This window comes from Ixodes scapularis, unplaced genomic scaffold, assembly GCF_016920785.2.
Source record: "Ixodes scapularis isolate PalLabHiFi unplaced genomic scaffold, ASM1692078v2 PGA_scaffold13__105_contigs__length_92229423, whole genome shotgun sequence".
In the NCBI taxonomy this organism is placed as follows: domain Eukaryota; kingdom Metazoa; phylum Arthropoda; class Arachnida; order Ixodida; family Ixodidae; genus Ixodes; species Ixodes scapularis.
Genome location: NW_024609839.1, coordinates 30350972 through 30378433, shown reverse-complemented (window position 1 = coordinate 30378433; position 27462 = coordinate 30350972). Strand labels below are relative to the sequence as shown.

Sequence of the window (27462 nt, the reverse complement as noted above, 5' to 3'; positions counted from 1 at the left end):
TGCCGCAGACAATGTTTCCAAGCCCTCGTTGTCGTTATCAACACCACAGCTGGAATTCCTAGCGCCAGAGTTGTCATAAAAAGAGCATCCTCCCCCCAAAATTCATCTTCTTCTTCCCTTTCAGGAAGTTGATTTCAGCTATTTCAATTTATAGCTTTTTCGAGTATCTTTTTCTAGTATTTTCGTCTTCCCTTAATTTTCTGTGACCAAGTGTGATGGGCATCATTTAAATGTCGCTGCTCGTTGAAAAAACTGTGTGTGTCTGTCCCTCGTATATTTTGAATGTTTTTAACTGTAGTCTATCCAACACGTTCTGCTACGAGTACGTACACGTAGCGGTTTCCCCATGCAGTTTGAGTCCGTCGCAATTTTAAAATCTCATATTCATAACCATAAAGCTTTGTTCCAACATGCTAAGGTACATCATATATCATCGGCCAGGGCAGACTCATAGCTACATTTGGCTGCATACCAAAGAATATTTAAAAATAAAGAAATGCAAATTGTATATGGGCACTCTGAGACCTCACACCCCAAGGTAATTTGGTTGTATACAGTTTATTTTTTTCTTTCAAGTTTTACAGATTTGTTTAAAAAGATCCGTGAAAGCTAAATTTATGCGGTTTGTACAGGTGAGTTATAGGGCCAGGGGACATAATACAGGGACTAATCGTAACCATCAGTCGGCTAATTAAGCATAATTTGTTCATTATATTTTTAATTAGTTAAAATATACTAGATTCTAACTCCAAACTTGCCTTAGCGTCCATCAAAAACCACCCAATCAACTCTTTTTGGAAAGATACAAGGCAGGGGCAGCATTTTACGGCGTTCTGAAAGAACGCTCAGATTGGAGGCATTTCTATAGGTTTCGCTTTCTCTGCGCCCGCGGTCCTGCTGCCCGGTGGTTGCGGCACGAAGCCACCGCCTCGCCCTCCTCATATGATGGACAGAAGTATGTCGCACGTGTGTTGCGCGTCTTGGCCACTGAGGAGCAGAACAGCAGGCGCAGAGATGCGCTCCGAAAAGAAACCAAAACCTACAAACGCGTCCAAACTAAGCGTTCTTTCAGAACGCCGTAAAATGCTGCCCCCGCCTTATCTTTCTAAACGGAGTTGATCTAGTGATGACGCTCAACAAGTTTCTAATTGGAACCATATGCCCATTTTCACTAAATAAAAAGGTAATTAACAAATTTTACTTAATCGGTCGACTGATCGTTACGGGTAGCCCCATGTCCCTCTGACTATATAACTCACCTGCACAAACCACGCAAGTGTAGCTTTTATGGCTTTTTTTAAACAGATCTGAAAAGCTTAAAAAAAAACTGTATATGTTTATACAGCTTTCTCAGAAACACTCGACCCCAGGGGCAACAAACCGTTGTCGAGTGCAGTCACTGGGTTTGAGATTAGACTCTCACAGGCGTCCCTGCTAACCCTAACCGACTGGACTGTGATTTCGATAGGCGCAGCCAGCGTAGGCGCAGTTTTAAACACTGCTGGCGGCTAAATTCTCGTCTTTTCCCGCTGTATTTTCTGCTTCATGGTGTACGTATTTTCCCGATGATATTGAAAAAGCACTATACCACATTTAAGATATATATATATATATATTCAAAGAAATATTTGCCCTTAAAGGAGTTGGCCGAGGAGGTTGCCAAAAAAGGGAGCTTGAAACGATTCAGGCCTGGTAGGCTCTTCGTCAGTCAAAGTAAGAACACTTCGTTCTCCTTTTCTTTCAGTCAGAGAAAAAACGGCCGGAAAAAAGAAGAAGTTAATTCGAAAAATGCTTACCGTTTAGCGGGTATCTACTCGACTAAATTCTCGCTAAAAAGTATAATATATCCCGATACCAAATTGCAGCAAATACTATGGAAATAATTAAATATAATATTATTACTGCCATTATTATCATAAAACCAGTTTTTGGGACATGTGGTTGGACATAAGCCAACTATACCTAGTGTCATGTGAAGCCAATGAGAGGCCCAATGTTAAGCGTTTGCTCGTGTCGCATTAAACGATGAAGCGAGAAAAAAACAAAAAACAAAAAAAAACAAACAAACAGTGCGGCACCGATTAGAAGATCTCAATTAAAAGTCCATAAAAAAAGACGGCAATGATCATTTCGAACTGTTAAGGCCCTTCGGTTCTAAAGTATTAAATATATAAATAAATTCAGATTCTTTATTTTTTCGATCTCTGGTGGTCCGAAAGCCCCCCTGGAGTATAATAAAATTAAAATCAGAAAGTCCGTTATGTCCTGCGGAATTTAAGTGACGAAAAACTGGTCCGGCAACGTGTTTACGTATATGATTTTTATGTAGATTCATGCGTTTTCTTATGCTTGTTTTAGTTTCTCCTATGTATTGAATTTGGCGTTTTTTACATTGAATCAAATAAATGACATTTTCCGAATTACAGTCAAAGGTACCATTTATTTTCCAGTTAAAGTTATTTGCTGTGCTACGAATAGAGTTAGCTATAATTATGTCCCCACATAAACTGCACTGGTTATGATTGCACTTGATGCAACCAATAGGGACCAGGCTACGTCCGATGGAGTTTCGGGACTGTTTCAAGAAATCTAATAAATTATGTGGTCTCTTAAACGCTATACCAGGGGGTCGAGGGATAACTGCCTTTAAAGCTGTGTCCATGTGTAAAATATTCATGTGTCGTCTAAGAATATTGTTTATGTTTGGAAGTTTTGACTGGTAGGGTAAGATTAGTCGTAATTCATGGTTATTTCTTTTGGCCGCTCTACTAAACACGCGTTCCGAGAGATCGCTCGACTTTTTGATATGGAATTTTTTATTAGCGGTAAGGGTATCCACGGTTATTGAAGTCCACTCCTAGTGTTCTAGCTTTTATATCAAAATCCTTATTTTCTGAACATAAGCGTCTTAAGCGTAGCATTTGACTGTATGGTATACCTTTTTTGTTTTGTATTGGATGACAGCTTTTATAATGTAGAAATTGACGTCTATCTGTAGGTTTTCGATATAACCTTATATCGAAAACCTTATATTAAGCTGTCATCCAATACAAAACAAAAAAGGTATACCATACAGTCAAATGCTACGCTTAAGACGCTTATGTTCAGAAAATAAGGATTTTGATATAAAAGCTAGAGCACTAGGAGAGGATTTCGTTAACCGTGGATACCCCTTACCGCTAATATATAATTCCATATCAAAAAGTTGAGCGATCTCTCGGAACGCGTGTTTAGTAGAGCGGCCGAAAAGAAATAACCATGAATTACGACTAATCTTACCCTACCAGTCAAAACTTCCAATCATAAACAATATCCTTAGACGGCACATGAATATTTTACACATGGACAGAGCTTCAAAGGCAGTTATCCCTCGACCCCCTGGTATAGCGTTTAAGAGACCACGTAATTTATTAGATTTCTTTAAACAGTCCCGAAACTCCATCGGACGTAGCCTGGTCCCTATTGGTTGCATCAAGTGCAATCATAACCAGTGCAGTTTATGTGGGGACATAATTATAGCTAACTCTATTCGTAGCACAGCAAATAACTTTAACTGGAAAATAAATGGTACCTTTGACTGTAATTCGGAAAATGTTATTTATTTGATTCAATGTAAAAAATGCCAAATTCAATACATAGGAGAAACTAAAACAAGCATAAGAAAACGCATGAATCTACATAAAATTCATATACGTAAACACGTTGCCGGACCAGTTTCTCGTCACTTAAACTCCGCAGGACATAACTGACTTTCTGATTTTAATTTTATTATACTCCAGGGGGGCTTTCGGACCACCAGAGATCGAAAAAATAAAGAATCTGAATTTATTTATAAATTTAATACTTTAGAGCCGAAGGGCCTTAACAGTTCGAAAGGATCATTGCCGTCTTTTTTTATGGACTTTTAGTTGAGATCTTCTAATCGGTGCCGCACTGTTTGTATTTTTTTTGTTTTTTTTTCTCGCTTCATCGTTTAATGCGATACGAGCAAACGCTTAACATTAGGCCTCTCATTGGCTTCACATGACACTAGGTATAGTTGGCTTATGTCCAACCACATGTCCCAAAAACTGGTTTTATGATAATAATGGCAGTGATAATATTATATTTAATTATTTCCATAGTATTTGCTGCTTTGGTATCGGGATATATTAAACTTTTAAGCGAGAATTTAGTCGAGTAGATACCCGCTAAACGGTAAGCATTTTTCGAATTACCTTCTTTTTTCCAGCCGTTTTTTCTCTGATTGAAAGAAAAGGAGAACGAAGTGTTCTTACTTTGACTGACGAAGAGCCTACCAGGCCCGAAACGTTTCAAGCTCACTTTTTTGGCAACCTCCTCGACCAACTCCTTTAAGGGCAAATATTTCTTTGAACATATTTCTCTGGAGTGCCGTCTTTTGTTCTCAGGTGCTGTTCCGTTGATCATGGCCTCGGGACGTGCCCCTGCCCTCCTAGGCCTGGAGACCGTTGCCATCGTGGGAACCTCCATTATTAACTATTTGCACACTCTTGTTATTTTTAACGGTAGTGGCCCGACGGTTGTTTCGAAGTCTGGTAGTGTAATCTCAGATTTTTTTTCTTTCGTAGACCGTCTCCCCCGTCACGCCAATTCCATTTTTTTACAAATCGGGTCAAATGATATTTGCCGTTTACCGCCTTTTCGGTGCGCCATTTTATTTAATAATCTTATTTTACACATTCGGCAAAATCGACCGGGCGTGAATATAATTATCTCTAGCGTTCCTCCCCGGTTGGAGGATAATTTTAGGCCCCGTGGACCAAGCTACATAGGATGGATTAACGAAACAATCTTTGAATTAAACTTTTTTTCTGAGGGAGTTCTCTTTTATTTACGAAAATGTAGTATTCTTAGATCCCCGTTCTTTTTTTAAAACCCCTCATCGTTTTTTGTCTTTCGATGGGTTACACCTAAGTAGGGAGGGTATAGCTGAATTGGCCAACCATTTCAAAGATTTTTTAGTTACCCACTTGCTGTGCAAGTGTCCCTTTACACCTAGGTCCCCTGAATTTGAAGATGTTGCCCGAGGGAGGAGGGTACATCGTGGGCAAGTTTCAGGGGTTGTTCCTCGTTCTTTGGGCACGCCTTCAGATTCTGTTCTATTATCGTTGCCGGAGTCATTCCCGCAGCTTTCACTGCAAGGTGTGAGGGATGGCTCCGCACGTAATAGAAATCCCTTAGCGGGTCGTTTTCGACGCGCTCCACAAAGTAAACGCCGACGTTCGTCGGATTCAAATTGACTCCCGCAGGCTTTTCTCCAACCCTTTTTTAATCTTCGCGTTGGTTTCGATAAATTAATTCGATCTGAATCCCATAAACTTTTTTTGCAAAACTGCCGCACACAAAAAATATTCCGTTAGGTTTTTATAACACATATACAGCTCCAACCATACAGTTATGCCGTGTAAATGTACAAACATGGGATTGCGCTATTTTTAATTTTAGAATGTCTTTACTGGACATTACCATACAGCAGTCAATGGAAAATATTCGTGCTTTAGAGTCTCAGATCGATATTAATTTAAAAACTTCCCCTGGTTTACCTTTAATAATATTAAAAGAATTGCAGCATTACATTCATAAAAGGAGCGAGAAGTAATAATAATAATAATAATAAATCTTTATTTTACGTGCCCACAAACAACTTTACAGTCTATGATGTGGTGCACACAAAGAAAATGAAAACACAGCACTATATCAAACATTAAAATACTTGTTACAATGAAAATATAGACAGATAACAGAAACTGAAAGAATACACAGAACCCGCCTTACAATAGGTAATTCAAGGACATCCACTTTTGCACATAGAACATAAACTGGTTTGAACAAAGAAATATGTCAAGATGGGTCTTATTAAATGCTAATTGGATTCTCGATAAAGGAGACACAGATGACATACAAGATGGGTAAAAGGTTAGCACATTCCTACTGACCCTTGACGGAACATGAAAGTCTATGAAACGCAACAGATCAATTGAATTCACTTCTCCGTGTACAACTTTGTGAAGAAATATAAAATCTCTGTATTGCCTCCGCACAGCAAGCTTGTGCAACGCAAATCGAACAAGTAACGTTTCATAATGGTAAAAATATTTCCTTCCAATATAACGGTCATGCACAATTCTAATCATTCGTTTTTGTATATTTTCTATTGAAAGAGCCTGAGATAACGTTAATGAATTCCAAATGATTGAGCCAAATTCTAATCTTGACCTCACTAATGTCTTAAACAAGTGCAGTAAACAACGTGGCGTAGAAAACTGGCGACACAACCGTGAAATCATTCCCAACACTCTCAGTGCTGCATTAACGGTTATAGACACGTGATTATTAAAGGAGAGTGAACTATCGATGAATACACCAAGATCCTTGATAAAAGGAACCCGAGGAATAGGGGCCCCTCCCAAATTATGTAAAAAATAAAGTATGTCCCGCTTTCTGGATACCACAATTGATTTAGTTTTCTTGGGGTTAAGTGACAAGCGGTTTTTGTTACACCGTTCAGAAACACGTTCTATGTCAGCCTGGAGACGGGAGCAATCAGATAGTGACCTCACACTTATAAAAAGCTAAACATCATCGGCAAACAAAAGAATTCTTGCATCTGTAATACGGGAAGCAAGATCATTTATGAACAAAAGGAATAAAAGTAGCCCCAGGATGGATCCCTGGGGTACACCAGAACTTGAAATAAACTCGTCAGAGTAGCTATCAGAAATGCGAACAGAGTTTCGAAGACCAATGAGATACGTGGAAAAAGTAATTAATACTAAACGACGTAAGGCACTTAGAGATAATGTACTCTTGGATTTTTCTCGCCCCTAATAGAAAAATGGAAAAACTTCTTTAAACGCCTAATTAATAGAACAGAGCATACAAATACATGTAACTCAGAACATTCTACAGATTTGGGTGGAGAAAAGTCCGAAATATTAAATTATTCTTCCCATGTAATTTCTAAACACGAAGAGATAGTTCTCAAGAAGGGATTAAAGTTTTGCCCCACTCCTCGCAACAATAGTAATGATTTGGACTTGCACAAAGGTTTAAATGAATTTGCACGGCAATTGCACTGTAAAGTTTTTTTTCAAGGGAGCTCCTTATCAAGAGCCTTTATATAAACGCAAATCCTATTGGATTCCGCCGTTGAATAAACAAAATGTTAATGTCATAAAATACATAGAGGCGGTCCAGAAAGATGTTTTATCAGCGTATAAAAAAGACAGACCACTTAATAATAATTTAACTTATAAGGATAGACAATGCTTAAAAAACCTCACGGATAACAGAGATATCATAATAGCCCCGGCTGACAAAGGGGGAGGTATATGCATAGTTAACACAGCCGACTATGTATCGGAAGCAATTAAACAACTGAACGACACTAAGTTCTATAAAAAAACTAGATTATGATCCAACACTTAAGTTTCGAGAGACAATAAAAAACCAATTAAAATGCCTAGTAGATAATAAGAAAATAGAGAAAAACATTTCTACGTATCTCATTCAGGAAACTCCGAGACCAGGACAGTTCTATATGCTAATGAAACTACATAAGCAAAATCACCCAGGTAGACCAATTATTTCGGGAATAGGTACTAATACAGAGAATGTTTCCGCCTTTATTGACGAACAAATTAAAAGTACTGCAGCCGGTGCCCCGTCCTACGTAAAAGACTCCTCTTATTTTCTCAATTTGATTAATGATATCCAAATAGATTTTAGGACTAATAGTACGTTGCTTGTCACAATGGACGTAGTGTCTCTTTACACTAATATACCGCATGATGAAGGTCTTCAAGCAGTTATTAATATTGTTAATGAGAACGACCTCACTGTTAGTAAAAGCGTCTTAAATATTCTTATGCAATTAGCTTTAGAGCTTAATAACTTTACATTTATGAATGAGCACCATCTACAAATACATGGCGCAGCAATGGGATCTCGCTTCTCTCCCTCCTATGCAAATATATATATGATGTCTTTAGAAGAGCGGCTACTTAACTCCTTCCCGCATAAACCCTTTTTTATAAACGTTTCCTAGACGACATATTTATAATTTGGAATAATGGGGAAGATAAGCTCTTTGAATTTATTAATTTTGCAAACAATTTTAATCCACATATTAAATTTACGTATAAATACTCTGATACAGAAATAGAGTTTATAGATATTAAGGTAAGACTTACTGAAAATGGTTTGAAAACAACCTTATATCGAAAACCTAGAGATAGACGTCAATTTCTACATTATAAATGCTGTCATCCAATACAAAACAAAAAAGGTATACCATACAGTCAAATGCTACGCTTAAGACGCTTATGTTCAGAAAATAAGGATTTTGTTATAAAAGCTAGAGCACTAGAAGAGGATTTCATTAACCGTGGATACCCCTTACCGATAATAAATAATTCCATATCAAAAAGTCGAGCGATCTCTCGGAACGCGTGTTTAGTAGAACGGCCGAAAAGAAATAACCATGAATTACGACTAATATTACCCTACCAGTCAAAACTTCCAGACATAAACAATATTCTTAGACGGCACATGAATATTTTACACATGGACAGAGCTTCAAAGGCAGTTATCCCTCGACCGCCTGGTATAGCGTTTAAGAGACCACGTAATTTATTAGATTTCTTTAAACAGTCCCGAAACTCCATCGGACGTAGCCTGGTCCCTATTGGTTGCATCAAGTGCAATCATAACCAATGCAGTTTATGTGGGGACATAATTATAGCTAACTCTATTCGTAGCACAGCAAATAACTTTAACTGGAAAATAAATGGTACCTTTGACTGTAATTCGGAAAATGTTATTTATTTGATTCAATGTAAAAAATGCCAAATTCAATACATAGGAGAAACTAAAACAAGCATAAGAAAACGCATGAATCTACATAAAAGTCATGTACGTAAACACGTTGCCGGACCAGTTTCTCGTCACTTAAACTCCGCAGGACATAACGGACTTTCTGATTTTAATTTTATTATACTCCAGGGGGGCTTTCGGACCACCAGAGATAAAAAAATAAAGAATCTGAATTTATTTATAAATTTAATACTTTAGAACCGAAGGGCCTTAACAGTTCGAAAGGATCATTGCCGTCGTTTTTTATGGACTTTTAATTGAGATCTTCTATTCGGTGCCGCACTGTTTGTTTGTTTTTTTTGTTTTTTTTCTCGCTTCATCGTTTAATGCGACACGAGCAAACGCTTAACATTGGGTCTCTCATTGGCTTCACATGACACAAGGTATAGTTGGCTTATGTCCAACCACATGTCCCAAAAACTGGTTTTATGATAATAATGGCAGTAATAATATTATATTTAATTATTTCCATAGTATTTGCTGCTTTGGTATCGGGATATATTATACTTTTAAGCGAGAATTTAGTTGAGTGGATACCCGCTAAACGGTAAGCATTTTTCGAATTAACTTCTTTTTTCCGGCCGTTTTTTCTCTGAATATGGGTTCGGTTACGGTTCAGGTTCAGGTAAATTTATTTTGTTCCGGTTCAGTTCCGGTTAGATTAATTTAATCCGCGAACCGGTTCGCGAACTGGTTCGGGGCGCTGAACCGGTTCGCGAACCGGTTCGGAAATTATAAATGACAAATTGCAACATCAAAATAAATTACAAATAAAACATCTGAAATCAGCACATCCGAAACGGGATACATCGTAGTGTAAGGCTCAGGGATTTCTACCAGGAATGGTTTCTTTATGTGCACTCAAAGGTTACCTCACCGACGTTTACGCATTCCGACTTCATCTAATTGGGTCCGACGCAGTAGCAGTAAAATCCGCGACCTCCTTACAAACCCACTTACAAGTAGAACTCGCTAACTATCCCGCCACCTCGGCGTGTAAGGAATTGAAGAAACGGTGGGGAGAAAATACATTTTCTTTATTTGAACTCGCCTTCGGTAACTCAAATTAGACCCTTAAAGAAGTTTTCATTAAACAAGATACGGAATATGAAAAACACTTCACCGAACACAACACCAGAAGGACGTAATAGGATAAATATTAAAATAGAAGAGTTCGCTGTTTCACAAATATGTTAGCTTCTAAGTGCCTATATCAAACCGGATGCATTATTATCAAACTCCACAGCCTTTTCTTTTCTCATTCCGATGGAAGCAAGCTTCAAGAACTCGCGCGTTCTAGAAACGTGTTATGAAATGAGCACACAGCAGCATTTAGGATTTACGAGATTGTAGGAAAATGAAATCCCGTGACGCGATTTTTTTTTTTCACAGCCTTCCAATTCTCTTTCTTCCGTGCAAGCCGCGACCAGCGCAATACTGGTTCCTAGGTCAAGATTGATGGATGCAGCGTTTGTCAAGATTCATGGATGCAGCGTTTATATTCCTAAGACTGAGAGGAGAAGAAAAATATGTTAGCGAGGTGTGTGTCAGTTGACGGCACTTAAAAAAACAAGTGGCATTGATAGCACATTCATTGTCAACAGCGCGTGGCCGAACCGTTTTGAAATGAGCCGGTAACCGTTCTTTTTTTCCGGTTCAGTTCCGGTTCGGGTTCATCGCGATAACAATATAACGGTTCGAGTTCGGGTTCAGTTCCGGAAAAAATACCGGTTCGGTTCCGGTTCGACACCCTGATATATATATATATATTGTGGGCTTTGCGGCCCATCATCGGGCGAAAGAGCTCGCGCTCCGCTCCCGGCGCGCAACGTGCGCGCGAGCCACTGTTGAGGCTCGGGGCTGGGCAGTCAGTTCGCTGCCACGAACAAGTAAAGGTGTGTGTTCTGAGATCTGCCTTTTTGGTCCTTCTTGCGGGTAAGCAGTAGCACCGAACCCAACATTATTTGGCGCCCAACGTGGGGCCCGAACCCACGACCCTGAGATTAAGAGTCTCATGCTCTACCGACTGAGCTAGCCGGTCGGTAGACTAGCAAGTTAGCAGAAAGCTAACCTGCGCGAGACTAACGTGCGCTTACAGCTAGCGTCAGGACCAGAAATGCTCGCGAGTCAAGCCGTGAGGTTACAGAACGGGTTCAACGAGAAAAAACGCCGTCAGCGCTTCGTTTGCTTACCTGGTCTCACGGTACCGATTATTTTGGGGCGAGATTTCATTTTCGGGGAGAACCTGGTTCTGGACTTTCCGAACAAAGGCTACCGGTTAGGTAGTGACTCGAAACTGATCCCATTTACCAGACGAGAGTATTGTATCGTCAGTGTCGATAACGTTGGCGTCAGAACGCCTGCTTTGCGACTCCCATGTGCGGTAAGCGATTCTTTGCAGAAGTGTCCTGCTACGGACCAGCAAAAGCGGCGTCTCCAAAGACTCCTTGAGGAGTTTTCGCCGATGCTCACGGAGAACCCCGGCAGAACCGGTGTCCTAAAGCACTCAATTGACACCGGGAATACACGGCCTCTACGCGGCAACCCTCGACCAATCAGCGTACACAAGCGAGCCCTGCTGGACAAGGCGCTCCAAGAGATGATCGACACGGGTGCAGTACGTGAGTCACAGAGCCCTTGGGCCTTCCCAATCGTCCTTGCCCCCAAGAAGGATGGAACGGCTCGGCTTTGCGTTGACTACCGGCGCCTGAATGCGGTAACCGTTCGCGACGCCTACCCGTAACCCTCGATTGAGTCGATCATGTACAACTTGGGAAACGCGAGTTTTTTCACGACTCTTGACTGCAGTCGCGGTTTCCTCCAGATAGAGGTCGAGCCCGCTGACATTGAGAAAACAGCATTCACATGCTACAGAGGGTTGTACGAGTTTGTGCGCATGCCTTTTGGTTTAAGCAACTCTCCTGCCACATTCCAGCGTCTTATGGACATCGTGCTCGGAGTAGCTGTGGTAGCGCTGATTGATACCGGTGCGAGTCTGTCGCTTATTCGGGACTTCATTGGCAACTGCAACAACCGCATCACCAATCCGGAGGCGGCCTCTACGAACCGCATCCGGCCGCCTGCATCGTCACAACCCCCTCCTCTTCTACCACCAACAACCAGAGAGGACAGCCACGGAGCCAGAGGACAGAGAAGGGGGGAGGGGAGGGGGGAAAGTTTGTGGGCTTTGCGGCCCATCATCGGGCGAAAGAGCTCGCGCTCCGTACCCGGCGCGCAACGTGCGCGCGAGCCACGGTTGAGGCTCGGGGCTGGGCAGTCAGTTCGCTGCCACGAACAAGTAAAGGTGTGTGTTCTGAGATCTGCCTTGTTGGTCCTTCTTGCGGGTGAGCAGTAGCACCGAACCCTACAGGACATAGTTATTGGCTACGGGAGGTTAATAATGTTTGTGAGGTGTTCTGTCCCGCGAAGTAGGGTTGGTGCAAACATCTGGTGTAATGAACTGCCTGCTGCTTTTGTGTAACATGAGCAATACAAAAGGGGGAGAGATGTGGGGATTTTGGACATTGAGAACTTCGGTTACGATGCGGACGGCGCGCGAGAAACAAGCGCGGGGCAAAAGCACGGCGCGCGAGGCGCGTGAGGGACAGGACTGGTCAGCCATGGCGGTGCAAGCCAACGAACACCGGGCTCGAAGAATAAAGATGTCTCCATCATGACTTGGACCCTTTCTCCAGACAGGCGGTGAGCGAGAATACCACAGTCGTCATCTTAAAATTAAGAAAAAGAGAGAATCACAAGGTATTTGTCTGCTTTCCCACCGGTCTCTCCCCTCAACCGAGCATCGTCAATAGCGCCGCTTAACTTTAAAAAGTTTTCCAGCTTGCACCACGACTAGTTCGGGTGAAAAGGGAGAACAAACAGAAACGCCGGCATTGTCACTTTAAGATAAATTAAACTTCAGTGATAAGGTTTGCACTCCATAGTCTTTCCACCCTCGTGAACTGATGCGTCGCAAGTGTGACTGGATGAGCAAGGCGGGAGAACTGGACAGCTGAATCACAAAGCGGACAGTCGACGCCTCACGGGATGCTCTCAATGTTTTCCTCCTGAATCTTGGCACTCTCTAAGACTCTCCTTGGCGTCTCTGATCTTCTCAGCGTTTCTCTTAAGAGTGCTCCGCCTAGATGGCGTAGCACAGCAGAGAGTCGACGCCCACCGGGGCCATCACTTTGCAGGGCGACTCGCAGTCAGGGGTACCTCGCGTAGCCTCCCGCGGACAGCTCGAAGAGTCAGGTCTGGCAGGGCGTTCGACGGGCTGCACAACTGCTGCTGCTCCTAGCAGCCCAGGTACCTGGAGTGGGCTTTTCCAGCAGGTCCCCTAGAACTTGCCCTTGGCCTGGAAGCGGCATCCGAGCAGGCGTCCGTCGCGGATGATGTTCTTCTCGCCTATCGTGACTCTGTTCTGCCCGGCCCCAGACAAGCGGCGAGCCCCACGTTGGTGCAGCATTTGTGGTATTCTCGCTCACCGCCTGTCTGGAGAAAGGGTCCAAGTCATGATGGAGACATCTTTATTCTTCGAGCCCGGTGTTCGTTGGCTTGCACCGCCATGGCTGACCTGTCCTGTCCCTCACGCGCCTCGCGCCCCGTGCTTTTGCCCCGCGCTCGTTTCTCGCGCGCCGCCCGCATCGTAACCGAAGTTCTCAATGTCCAAAATCCCCACAATATATATATATATATATATATATATATATATATATATATATATATATATATATATATATATATATATATATATATATATATATATATATATATATTTGCAAACTATTTTTGTTGGGTACGCGCGCGACAGAACAAATATGACTGGAATGTTAATTGTCGTTTTTTTAACGATAAGTTTTGATGGCACCGCCCGATTAGCCGAGTGTCAAACGACAAATCGCTTAGCTGTAGAACATAATTTACAACAGAAGACAGCCGAAAGGCATGCATTTTTCACGCTCACAAATGACGTGTTTACTGATGGACAAGACTACGGACATACCATTAACAAGTGTTAACATTCGAACAACATATTGTTCGTACCACACGATGCAGCGTTATTTGAAAAGAATTCATTCGAGAAAGATTTCAAATAACACAGTCACAGTCGACGACAGTCACATCTTGACGATCGGACGGAATCCAAGATGACTTCGTTTTGGGGAAAGCTTCTTTTTTCCACACCAGCACAGAGGCAAAGGAGCTGGCGCGACTGACTCCAACCCGAACAACTATTTTTGGCTATGATTGGGAAGGACTCTACGCGGATTAGCTCTGGGAGGGGGGAGAACAGTTGTCATTCCTCGCAAAATCGCGTCGAAGGCCGTTTGACGTCCTTCCCATCCTTCGTTTCCCGTGAATGTCGAGCAACAACACTGGAATGGCAGGCACTTACCAACTATATTTGATATTTCTCACAGAGGAAGATAGCACAGAAGGGGTACGCAGCAGGCATCAGAAAAATTAAGTGGGAACTTTCAAGAGGTGCCAGAAAACATGGAATGCAAGACAGAAAAACATAGGTAGAGAGCTGCGCTGAGCCATAGCCTCCTCTATACTGAAAAAGCCTGGCAGATCGTCACGTAACGCGGCCACCGAACGTGAAAAGCTAGAGGGGCAGACAAGAGTCATGTAACGGGCGCCCCGCTGCGGCGAGCCACCGAAACACACTTGTCCCGAGCAGTGTAATGTCCGCTCGTGCTTCTCGCGTTCCTCGGGCTACCGCTTCTTTTCTCGTCGGTTTTGAAAACCATGTTTCGGGTCCTCGCGTCTGCAAAAGCTGTGCGCTGATTACCAGACTCCCCGAGAAATGCTCTGTGCCAGCTACCAGATCCTCGCGCTCCAATTCTGCGACCGGGCACTCTATAGGCAACCTGCAATGCTGTTTGGTTTGGCGCCATCTAGTGACAGAAACAAGAAATATTGAGTACCGTAGGAGTGGCGGCTGCATTGTTCAAACGTGAGCTTTTACTCTGGTGGCGCCGCTTAGCCTAGTGTCTGAAGCAAGAAATACTGGGTATCCCAGGAAGCCGTGATCGCGTAACGTGCCAGTAGAGCGGAAGCTACGACCCTGGCAGGCCAATCGGAACGTGACTGCTCATCACTGGAGCGCGCCTCAACTCCGGAAAAGTATCAGGCTTTTCGCTGCGTCATGCTCTAATATGTGTGCGTTGCGCTCGTATACGTCGCGCATTTCGAAGCCACCGGCACGCAATGTGGGGCTTATCATTTACCCTTTGCCAAGTTACAACGAGACAGGGTATAACCGTGCGCTCTAACCCTGCTGGCGCCGCCTGGCCGTTGCCGGTTGGCTATGGCTCCGTCATCGAACTGCAAGGCTTTGTGAGTATAGAGGAAACTATGGCTGAGCGGGTTTGCACAGTCCAAGAGAGTGGCAGAAAATTTCTAGCTTATAAGGGGCGCGAGAGCTGCACCAGCCGTATCAGCATCAGCAACATGGCGGCGGCCCCACTCTTGCTACATATATTTAACTTAGCATTTTCTAGTGGCCAATTTCCGAATAACAAGAAACTTACAAAAGTTTCAGTTTTGCATAAAGTGGAGACAAAAATTTAGTTACAAATTACAGACCCATCTCGGTTCTTCGAATATTTTCCAAAAGGCTGGAAAAAATTATATTGTTTACACGAATTTTCTACCCAGAAATCAGTGCTAACTGACTCACGAAAAGGCAAACAGCGCACAGTGAACGGGGACTACAGGAAGTGGAAACAGGACAAGCGCTGACTCTCATCTGAAACCGTTTACTGTGCGCTGTTTGCCTTCTCGTCAGTACGAACCAACTAACCCACATCGCCACCCTTATTCTAACTGACTCCCAGTTTGGATTTCGCAAGAAAAAATCCACAGAAAAAGGTTTGATATCCCAGAAGGAAATAATATTACATACTATAGAATGCAAACGGCTGACACTGGGAATATTTATAGGCCTTAGTAAAGCGTTTGATTCTCTTAACCATTCAACGCTCCTTGATGAACTTTCGTGTTATGGCAAACTAGGCACGCCTTTGATACTTATTCATTTATATTTAGAACATCGCAAGCAATGCGTCTCAGTGAATGATCAGGTTTCCTCTTTGCAAATCTTGAAGTTTGGTGTGCCCCAAGGCAGCATACTCGGACCTTTGCTGTTCGATGCGTATATAAGCGATCTAGTCAATATCTGCAACCAAGCACGTTTCTTAATGTATGCAGATGACACGAGTATATTTCTATCTGCAGCGAATATGGACGAACTTATACCCATGGGAAACTTAGTTCTGGAAAAGTTTATTTCGTAGTCAACAATAAATAGTCTTAAAATAAACACTGTAAAGTCTTAAGCAATTTGGTTGAGACCTGTAAATAAGCACGTTATTAGTAATTATGCTCTAGAGATTGACACCGACTAGGTTGAAATAGTTAAACAGCACAAAACGCTAGGTGTCATTTTTTTTCAGAAAATATGCAATGGGATAATCACATCGAATTCTTAGTTAAGAAACCGCCAAAAGGTTGTTGGAATCGTATGTCACTGTCGTTCGTTGTTGCCTGTAAATATTGAAATGCAAATTTATCATGCTCGGCTTAGCTCACAAATTAGCTATTGTCATTTGGTTTGGGGCACAACAATAAATCTAATATTAACAAACTTACGATCCAATAAACGAAAATGCCGCGTTCTATTGCAAACGCGCCTCATACGGAACCTCATACGGAACCATTATTTCTTAAATTTAATGTTATGAGGATTGCCAGTGTGTACGAATACCGTTTGTTATGTTCTTATTTATTTTCGACCGATGAGTTTATTTCGTTTTTGTCTAATGTATCCCACCTGAGAAAACGTGAATCTTCTATCCTTTTCAGACGCAGAAAGCTCTGGAATGTGCCTCATTTTCGTACAAATTATGCACTGCTATCTATTGCGCATAACCTGCTTACATTACTTAACAAGTTCATAATAGACCACAATAATATTCATTGTTTAAAAAAATTATGTACACGTTTGTTTTGTTTAGACAAAGCGTAGTGTATAGTAGCTGTTCTTTTTACCATGCCCTGTAAGTGCAGGGGCACGAGACCCGGACAAGCTACCTCATGGAAGCTTTTTGTCTAGTGCCCTCAGCACAATATTTCTGGAAATAAGCATTACTTACTTAAATACTTGCTATAAGTTGCTCGGTTGATAAGACTTGGTGAATTTCATGTCGTGAGCGAGGAATACCCATGCAGTTCGGCTATCTTGTGGTGTGTTCAAAAATTTTTGGCAGTTATTAAGACCTTTGTTGATTGACACGGCTTAAAATATGGTACCGTAAAAAAATCAGCATAAAATGAAACAAACATTCCAGTTGCATTTGTTCCTTCTCGCACGGACTCACCCAAATTAATTGTAATTTCTTTGTGTTTGTTCCCAAAAACACTGCAATGCTTTCTTAAAAACATCGAGACATTCTCTTCGCCATAGAACACAAAATAAAAAATAAAACGAGGAACTATAGCCGGCAGCAGCGTCCGGAATTCGCGCCTACGCACGCTACCACAGCCCACTGACGAGAAAACCCACGGCCCAGCGCAGTCAGGCAACACTGACGTACACTCTCAAAGCCAGAGTCGCGCGCTGTGAATCGCTTCGTTCGAGACTCCCTCTGGAGAGGTATACAAGCCGGCGACGCAACGTTGTTCCGTTCGGGTTCCGCAATATCTAGCAAGATCAGCATACCCACCTGTAACTCTAGCCAACAATAAAGGTTTTCCAATCCAATAGGGGCACCCGAACGTTGGGACCCCTATTTTAAAAGCCTCCTAAAATAGCTCGTTAGCATTTTCAATTGCGGCCGCTGCCTACAACGGAGTGGCGCCTGCACTGCGTCGGGACTCATTTCCAAGTTTCAATCACGTAACTTTAAAGCCGCGAACACACTGAGTGAAGTTGCATCCCGTAAGCACAACCGCTCCGCCCTTCCAAACAAGAAAAAAATAGACGTTAAAGCGAGGAGAGGGTGATGGCCGGAAGGAGCAACTTGAGGAAAACATTGCGCAATTCTACCACACGCTTTCGCGTCGCCCCTCAAGGCCGCCGCGGACGCTTGCACCGAACTAAAATCCACCCGCGACCGCTGTCACCGTTACAACCGGCTCGTTTCCCGTGGCATTTCTCACTGGCACCGGAATAATAAGAGTTCTCCAAGGTCAAACGCACCCTCCCACGAAAACAACAAAAACAGCGCCCCCCCCCCTCACACACACACACACACATATAGTCTTGGTAGAATTCCAAGGTCAAACGCATCCTGCCACGTAAACAACAAAAACCAGCCCCCAATAATAATGGCACACAGGACGCGGGTACTCACAACACTGAGGATGGCCAACACTTTGGTGCCTGTTCGGACCGTCATGCACCCGCAGCAGCAATGCGTGAAGTACGTCATGATTCTTTCCTAATCCAAGCTCGTTGTCGTACCCGAACAAAACAAGATCATTTTGAACGATCGCTGCTTCAACGGCGGAAAACACACGGGCAACCACCTCCAGTGACAAATCGACAAATCGACGTGCGACAAATCGACAAATGCGTTCAGAAATGCGAAGACTCTACAGTGGCGCCAGTTGCGTCTGCGGTGGACGGCACACCCTTTCCCTTCCTTTCCCCCGCCGACAGCACCACGCCCCGCCATCCGCGGTGCTGGCCACCATGACGTCATCGTACGTCACCGTAATTTCTTTCGCTTTTTTAAAGACGTCACGGATCAGCACCACAGTAAAATCCTATCCAGTGGTCCCACTCAAGGCCACTTCCGGTAATCGCGCGTAGACTGCGCTCCTCAAACCGGATGGCGACAACAACTGGACGTTTAAAACCAAGAAAATAAAATAAAAACGAGGTAGAAAGAATTGTAATAAAATTATTTGAGCACTCTGTGTTTATTAATTTTAGAAAACATAATTATAAAGGGCCGAAATACGAACAGGATTAAATGGCGTTTTCCCTTTTAGCTTCCTCTTTCATTGTTTTCCTTTCTAGCTTCCTCCTTGTTGTCCTCTTGGCCTTGGAACATTACACACGCCGGGCCTTTTGTCCTCAGTCCTCCTGGGGTGATATGGAACCACGTTCCTAAAGATTTCGGTGATGTCATTCGGTCCCAAGTAGGGCAAAGTCTTGAGAATTCCTTTTTGCCTGCATGTTTAGGTGACCATGTAAGGCCCAGAAAATGTGACCTTGGACCCTTGTAATCCTTTTCGGACTAAAATCACGTCGCCTGGTTGGATCTCTGGCACTGTACTTTGGTGTCGCTTGTCGTAACTATTTTTCATTGCTGACCGATATTTTTCTTGTTCCCGTGAGAGTTGTTTCTGTTCCTGCAATTTGATTTTGTTGGTTAAGCCCAGAAGGTGATCTGCAGGTAGCCACGGGCTCTCTCCGCACGCGGCGAAGTGTGGGCTACATCCCAGTCCAACCGTAAAGAAATTGTTGTGGTGCGCAACGGCTGCTTCAAGCGCGCACTTCCATCCACCCGTGAAGTTAGGATACATTGCCCTGAATTATTAGGTGTCTCGTATCACCCGTTCAGCTATCGAATTTGCTTCTAAGTGATATGGAGCAGTAAAGAGGAATTCAATTCCCCTTTCTTGCGCACATCTCTGCAGCTTTTTGCTGCTAAAGGCCGGACCTATGTCTGAGACAGTTACCTTCGTATTCCGAAATGCGTATCGTTTCATGAGCGAAATGACAGAGTTGGCGTCTTTTTTGCCGGCCTTGGCAGCCACTACTCGCGCGCATTCATCAATGGCGATGAGGAACGCTTGCGTTTTCTTGACACCCTCTCCCTTCTTTTTGATTTCTCCAAAATCAACATGAATGATCTTAAAGGGGACGTTGCGTATTCGGGCGTGACCATTTCATCTCCCCGAGGTCGGTATTTAACCTTATTCGCTTGGCACATGTGGCAAGTACCCGCATATTTCGTGACTTTGAGCTTCGTGTTCTGCCACGTGAACTTTCGCTTCAGTTTCCGATAGGTTCTCCTAAATCCAACATGTCCTCCTGATCTCGTACTGTCATAGTAAAGCTATAGGATTATAAGAGCACCGAACTCTGGCACATGGACCTTTCCATCTCGCACTTCCATGTCTTGGGGGCCTTCCCAAATTCGGGTATGGTGAATGCTCTCGGTGAAGGTATCTAGGAATGTGTCACCTGGAGAGGGCATCAGTATCAGGAAGCTTTCCTCCGGGTCGGTGGGTTACGTGTTGTATCTCGCTGGTCCACCTGGAAAGTCGTCCCTTCGGATGAGCTAAGCTTAAGAAATAAGTGAGAGCTTGGTTGTCACTGAAAAGTTTAAAAGGACGACCTTCAAGGTAGCTTCGGAAATATCTCAACGCCATGACCACCGCTGTGGTGACATAGTTTTCGTGGCTCTTGGAAAACCTGTATGAGTAGTACCAACTACTTTTAACTGCGGTTGGGAGGTTCTGTCAAGTGTCTCTGGTAGAAGACGGCTCCTGTACCATAGTGTGAAGCGTCCGTACAAAGTTCGAAAGGCAGTTCAAAGTCGGGTGGCACAATGGTTGGGTCAGAAGAAATTACCTTGACCAGGTGGTCGTACGCCCTTTCGCACTCATCAGACCAGATAAATAGAGTATCCTTGTTAGTCAAACTGCTTAGGCACTTTGTCTTCGTGGCATAATCTTTTATGGATGCTCAAAAATGTACAGCGGGCCCGAGAAAAGCGCTGAGTGAGTGCAAGTCATAAGGTTTTGTCAGCCGGGAGATTCTGTGCAGTGATTCCTCCTTTGTACTTTTCGTTTGACCGTCACAAACTCTTCCGAATAACTCTGATCTCTTTTGGAGAAATTCGCTCTTCTTTATGTTGATCTTCAACTTGGATATGCTCAGTGCTTCGAGAACCCGCGACAGATGATCGACATGCTCTTCCCTTGTCCGGGAATAAATGATAATGTCATCGACATAGGCGTTACAGAAATTTCCCAAGAAGTTCTTGAGCACTTCATTCATCATCCTAACAGGCTTAGGCAAACAGTTGCTCGGGGCAGCCACCGCACGAAAGGGAGCAGTGCGGTGGAAGTTCGTGTGGACTAGGGGCGGGAAAATGTTTGCACACAAGGACGAAACTTCGCAGGTAATACAAATCAACAGTCAAAGTGATGTCGACGAAATAGCCAATTACACTTCCCATGAGGTTCTCGCTCTGGCAAGGTTTTTATAGTGGAACACCAGCAGGAGTGCGATTATAATAATTTTTCATCTTTCAATGAAATGTACAAAAATTACCGGACTCACTTTTCTGTCATGCATATAAACACACACAAAGTATTAGAAATAAACAGGACAAGCTTGACCTTTCCTTTCAAGCACTATCAGTTAATTGCGACGTAATGTTATTTACAGAGACGTGGCTCACTGCGAACGAGGCTCCGCCATATTTTGAAAGATACAAATTTGAAAGTTTATCCAGAACTACAAAGAGGGGGGTGGACTAGCCATGTATTTTAAAGAAAACTTAAACTACGAAGTACTAGGGGATGTTGAATTAATGAATGACATTATTGAGTGCCTGCTTTCCAAAGTAAAGTCTGTGCATATTGCAACTGTGTATAGGCCATCTTATGGCAATGTTACTGACTTCTTAGAAATTGTTGATAACTTGCTACAATGTTTGGGTGACTTTTCTGTACCATTTCGGATACTTAAAGATATCCATCCTAATACAATTGCTAATGATGGACACGCCAGAGAGTTTCGGGATATTTTAAATCAATATCCCTGTAACAACGAAATAACGCTGCCTACAAGGGTGAGTCAAAAGAGTGCAACTTCAATCGACATCTGTGTTACAAATTTGCTTTCAAATAAGCTTATATCTGGCGCGTTCACAGAGGACATCAGTGACCATCTTCCTATTTTCAGCCTGTGCCCTTTCATGCACAAAAACACGAAGCAAAGTGAAACCCTTTTTTTGTAGAAATATAAACGCTGAAACGCTAAATACTTTTACTTGCCTTTTAGAAGAAACAGATTGGGGAGAAGTGTTCACGGAGGAAAATTCCTGCTTAGCATTTATTATCTTTCATCGAAAGTATAAAGCTGCTTATGACGCGTCCTTTCCTTTAAAACAATCAAAACAGAAAATTTATAACATTAGAAATCAAGTAAACTTGGATTTGAAGGCGGCCAAACGCAAATAGCACAAAAAAAAAATAGTCTGTTCACAATAACCAAAGAAAGGTATGGGAAGTTTTTAATAGTATAGCCAACCTGAAAGAACAAAAAATCGCAGTGAAATAAATCCTAATCAATGGGAACGAGGTGACGGGCGTTGAAATGGTAATCGAAATCAACAAGCATTTTATAAATATCGGTGGAAGTATGGTATCAGAAGGCAATACAAACACCGACGTTGACGTGATGACAACGACGGAGATAACAAATTCAATAATGTTCTTCCCGACAACAATGTATGAAATAGAAACACTCATTGATAAAATAAAGAAAGACGTAGCAGCGGGTGACGACGAGCTGAAGGCTCAACCACTCAGGCATGTAGCTAGAATTATTAGCCCCATGCTATCACACCTCGCGAATAGCATGTTAGAGAGCGGTATTTTCCCGAAAGATTTGAAGGTGGCAAAATTGCTCCTATTTACAAGGGTGGTAGTAAAAAAAGTATCGAAAATTATAGGCCCATTTTTGTATTTACAGTATTTGCTAAAATATTTGAAAGCGTAATAAACAACCGCATAGAAAGATTTTTTCACAAAGCATAGTGTAATACCCACCGCCCAATACGGGTTCCAAAAGGAAAAATCTACAGAGCAAGCTCTTCTGGACATGCAAGCGAAATCGGTTGCAAATATTGAAGACAAGTTAATTACACTCGGACTGTTTCTAGATTTGAGGAGTGCATTCGACATCGTTCAGCATAGTATTTTACTCAGAAAACTACAATACTACGGCATCCGCGGGGTCGCGCTCGCATACTAAAAAGTTATTTAACGAATCGGCAGCAATATGTAAAACATTTCAGTCTCGAATCGAATAAAGAAATAACGCGTCATGGTGTGCCGCAGGGTTCCATATTAGGCCCTTTACTTTTCCTATAGTCTATATAAATGATATCGTAGGCATTTCTGGTTCTCCGGAGTTAATAATGTACGAAGATGACTAATAATGTTAATAATGTACGCAGTGAGGCAACTCCAGAATGCCTGGAGGAAAGGGCAAACACCTATCTTGTAAATCTTTCAAAATGGCTGAGTTCAAATGGGTTACAATTACATATAAGCAAAACACAATGCGTTATTGTTAAACCAGAAACAAAGCGTCTTACGAACTCCCTTAAGATTACATTTGAAGGTGATTTAAACGATCAAGTAACCGAGCAAAAATTTCTGGGTGTGTGATTTAACCAAGAGCTTAAATGGATACACACGTAAGTAAAACTAAACTCAGAATTACTACGAGTTTTTGGCTGTATTTATAGAGTGGCAAGCCTTGGTGCCGAGGTGGTTAGTTGAAACATTGTATTATTCCTTATTTTATCCACAATGTGTTATGAAATTCTTATATGAGGCACAACTACAGTATCCGTTACTATAAATTACTAATCCTACAACAAAAAAAAAAGGTTCTACGTATATTCGAAGACTATGGGGGAGAATAAGAGAACTGCGGACGGAACCACTTTTTATTAAATACGAGTTCCTAAAGGCAAATCAAGTATATTACTTCAAATTATTTCAATTAATTTATGAAAAACGGTTATACGCCACCCCACTCGCAACAGAAGAATTGTACCCGTTCTGTCATGTCAAAAGAAGGGAACCCAATACAAGAACAAATTACGGAAGGCAAAGTAGACACTATAAAACAATTAGTCTATTAAATAACATGCCCTCTATGAACTATGCAAAATCGTTCCCTTTATTTAAAAAAAGAATGTAGAGCAATGCTGGTAGGCACTGATATAAAATTTGTCTAAGCTTCCAAATCACAACAAAGCGTTGTATTATACTTTATACCTTCAAAGTTCATCTTTGTATTATTTTATGAGCACGACTCGCCTCCTTATATTTTGTAGGTGATATACACTTCAGTTCCTGCAAAGTGAGTGATAATGATACTTGTTATTTGTGTGTTCCTTATATGATTTGTTTTTTCTTTGTATGTTGATTATAATGTGTAATCTCGTTTTTTGCATTCAGTAAGCATTTTTTATCTTTATATACATGGTCATACTGTTGCATATGTGTTAAGTACGCGTGTCTCAGTTCTGTAAAAGCTTTTTTTATCATGCTGTATTATTTTGTGAGATCGAATGTATTTTCATGTTATTTTTTATGCTTACCGACTGTAAGGGACCGGTGCCACGTCAGGCTTTTTTAGCCTTATACACCGGCCCTTCTTTCGGGCTCTGCCCGAGAGAAAACAAATAAACAAATAAATAAAGGAAGAAGGAAAGAAAGAAAGAAAGAAAGAAAGGAAGAATTTTATCGACGGCGACGGGTAGCAGTACCTATGCCGTGAAGTGTAATCTCGTTGCAGATGAAAGCTACTATCACACTGCTCGCACGTCTTACAGAGGGCGCTGTGCTCGCTGCAAACACGATGAAAGACTTATCGGCGGGCACGGCTTAAGAATACTGGAAGAATGTCAGCTTCGTACATATGCGAACATGTCTGCAGCCAGTCTGGGTAGGGCCCATGTGGCAGTACCGCCCTTACAAAAAAAGAGGATTTAGACAGTGACTGCAGGCGGTCTTTTGTACGGGGTGTGAGCGCAGCTTAACGTTACAGTTTTTCGATGCAGGTACCCACCAGTCAAGTTCGAAGTCGGCCTGGCTGTCTACCACGCCGCCAAAGTAAAGTCTCTAAAGCTGTCTGCTGTATACATGCAGAGTTTTCACAGCAACCAGTCTGGTGAGGAGGGTAAGGCGTACATATCAGAGCAAGTAGAACACGAAGACGAGTACATGTGTTTCGTCACCAGGGGAGCAGATTTCACCGCTAAAGCCAAGTTCAGTATAAACGTGCCACTAATTTATGAGTTCTCTACTGAAGTTTCGACAGCAGTGAAGACAAGCTCTGGATCCACCAAGGTCGAAACACGCACTACGCAACAACTAATTAAACAAAATATAAAAATACCCCCTGTAGCCACTATCGAAGCCAAGTGGCATTTCAACGAAGCACAAGTGGTGCGTACCAGTCGGTATTTTTTCTTGCATCGATGTTTCGTCTAAAAGTTACTCAAATATCTCACACCAATTTTTTGAGCCACTTTTCTGTGGAATGGTATATAATATCGCAATAAAAATATTATTATAATGACTTGCACGTGAGATGTCACATTAAAGCCACATTCCGCAAATATTCTCGCATTTTATGTTTTAGCCGTTCAACCGGGTTCATTCACGAAATTATGAAAACCAACGACTTATTCTGGTAGTACCGTTAAGTGTCTTAATATACTGAGATGAAGAAGTTTTTTTTTGGCATAAAAAGAAATATTCAACGTTTTTAGTGAAATTTGTCGCACTTTTAGCAATTTTGAGGGATGAACCCGCGAAAGCTTTATTAAAAACTGCGGAATTCGATCTACGTCAGCTAGATCCGGAGGGTTCGAACTTAAAGGGACCATGAAATGACCTTTCTACTTTTGCCAAAAAATCTTTTCCATTAAATCGTCAATGTTCACTGAACGCCGAACATGAATCGGTTTTCGTTTCGGCTTATTAACTTCTACACAAAAAATTAATAAAATATCGACTTTTTCTTTCTCTCCAACTCACCGCAAAACAAACTGCGGCATAATTGTGACAGTCGTGACGTCCGCCGGCGTCGCAACCGGAAGTTCTCTCGGCAGTAGGAGAATGGGAGCGTTAGCGGCGGCGAGTTGGTGGTGTGCCGGTAGGTTTTACTGCGTTGATGGCGCTGATGCCTCCGACGTATTTTCTGAATCGGCGCTTCTCATCGCCGTGATAGCCATTGACATATCGCAGCTGAGCGAAATTCAATTAGATATCTTGGGCTACAGCGACAGCATGGGACTAGTCATATACGCCGCTATGCCTGTTGGGAAGTGCGGCGAGTCTTCCGACGAAGACTCCAGTTCTTCATCGGAATCGGCGGAGGGCTTTTGGAACCTGCCCGCATTCACGGAGAACACTGTGAATGTGGCCGCAATTACATCCGGTGTCAATAGAGAGTTTGAATACAGGGTGTCACAAAAAAAAAATTTACAGGCTTTCTTTTTTTTTTTTTTACCGCAAAAATAAACTAGGCTTACTGAACGCTCATTCTCCGCCCAAAGGTAGCGCTAGAGCTCACGACCAGATGCCAAAGTTTCAGCCCGATCCGATACCTTATTCAAACGTTATAAGTCATTTTCTGAAAAGTTCAATGGGAAATTGAACCCATTTTCCCGTTTTCGGTTTCTGGTGCTGAAGAGCCCCATGTATTTGAAAACTCTGGCGACCGCCATTTTTTTATTGAAATTTCCAGAAAATCACTTATAACTTTTGAATAAGGAATCGGATCGGGCTGAAACTTTGGCATCTGGTTGTGAGCTCTAGCGCTACATTTGGGCGGAGAATGAGCGTTCAGTGAGCCTAGTTTATTTTTGCGGTAAAAAAAAAAAAGCCTGTAAATTTTTTTTTGTGACACCCTGTAGACCGTGTTTCCCCTTCCGCTTTGGCTTCTGAAAATCACAGATATAGAAAGCTTGTATGTCAAATATGTTTCGACAGAAGTGTGCCGGTAATCGCTTGTTTCTGAAATATTTACGACTGCAACTTCCGGCCCTCAAGACGCCTGCAGCAGACGACGAATGCAAGAAGTGTGCCGTCTGCCACACGCCGGCCGGCCAAGCTAGCGCCGTTGTTCCAATCATGTAAATAAAGACGATATTCGGTTCCTAACGAGCGTGTTGGTAAGATGTATTAGATAACATAAAGTATAAAACAGAGAGAGGACGAAACACAGACGAGTACATTCTCAGAATGTACTCGTCTGTGTTTCGTCCTCTCTCTGTTTTATACCTTCTGTTATCTAGTACGATATTCTGATATTGCATTTGTTTGAAATATAATGAGTTTCAGGCACTTATAAGAATTCAAAGTGGGGTGCGATGCAAAATATGCTTATTGGAAGTCCGGGTGTCGATCAAGATGATCGTCTGGTAAAAGATCGTATTGCACCCGTGAAAAAAGCACTTCAGGCGATCGGTCGAGATCCCAAATTTTGTTTGCGGACTCGCGCTTTGGGAGGGTGCTTCGTACTTGGTTTTAACCATCGCGTGGAAAAAGATTCTTTTAGTTTCTTCAGATTTCAGAAAGACCCCAAAGCGTGAAAGAACTGGATAAAAAACATAAGGTGAGCTTATTACAGATTGTAGTCGCAGCACGGGTTTCATGGAGGCCTTCACCAAAAGAGCACATCCACGAAATTTGATATATACCAAGGGGAAAAAAAGCGAAATACTGCGAAATCGCGATAGATATGCAATTCTTTAATAACCTCACAACCTTAATAATAATAAT

General features: G+C 42.5%; 1 protein-coding gene and 1 non-coding gene across 2 annotated transcripts in view; both read right to left on the bottom strand.

Annotated features, from left to right (window-relative positions):
* LOC115326872 overlaps positions 1-18335 on the bottom strand; it is a 38062-nt gene extending 19727 nt beyond the window's left edge. Inside the window, exon 1 of the mRNA XM_029987801.2 lies at positions 18258-18335. Within this exon, the coding sequence (XP_029843661.2) occupies positions 18258-18335 (78 nt within the window). The remainder of the gene's footprint in view (positions 1-18257) is intronic.
* Trnak-cuu lies at positions 10864-10936 on the bottom strand. Its single transcript has one exon. It is a non-coding gene; the product is annotated as a tRNA-Lys (tRNA).
* Positions 18336-27462: the final 9127 nt, after the last annotated feature.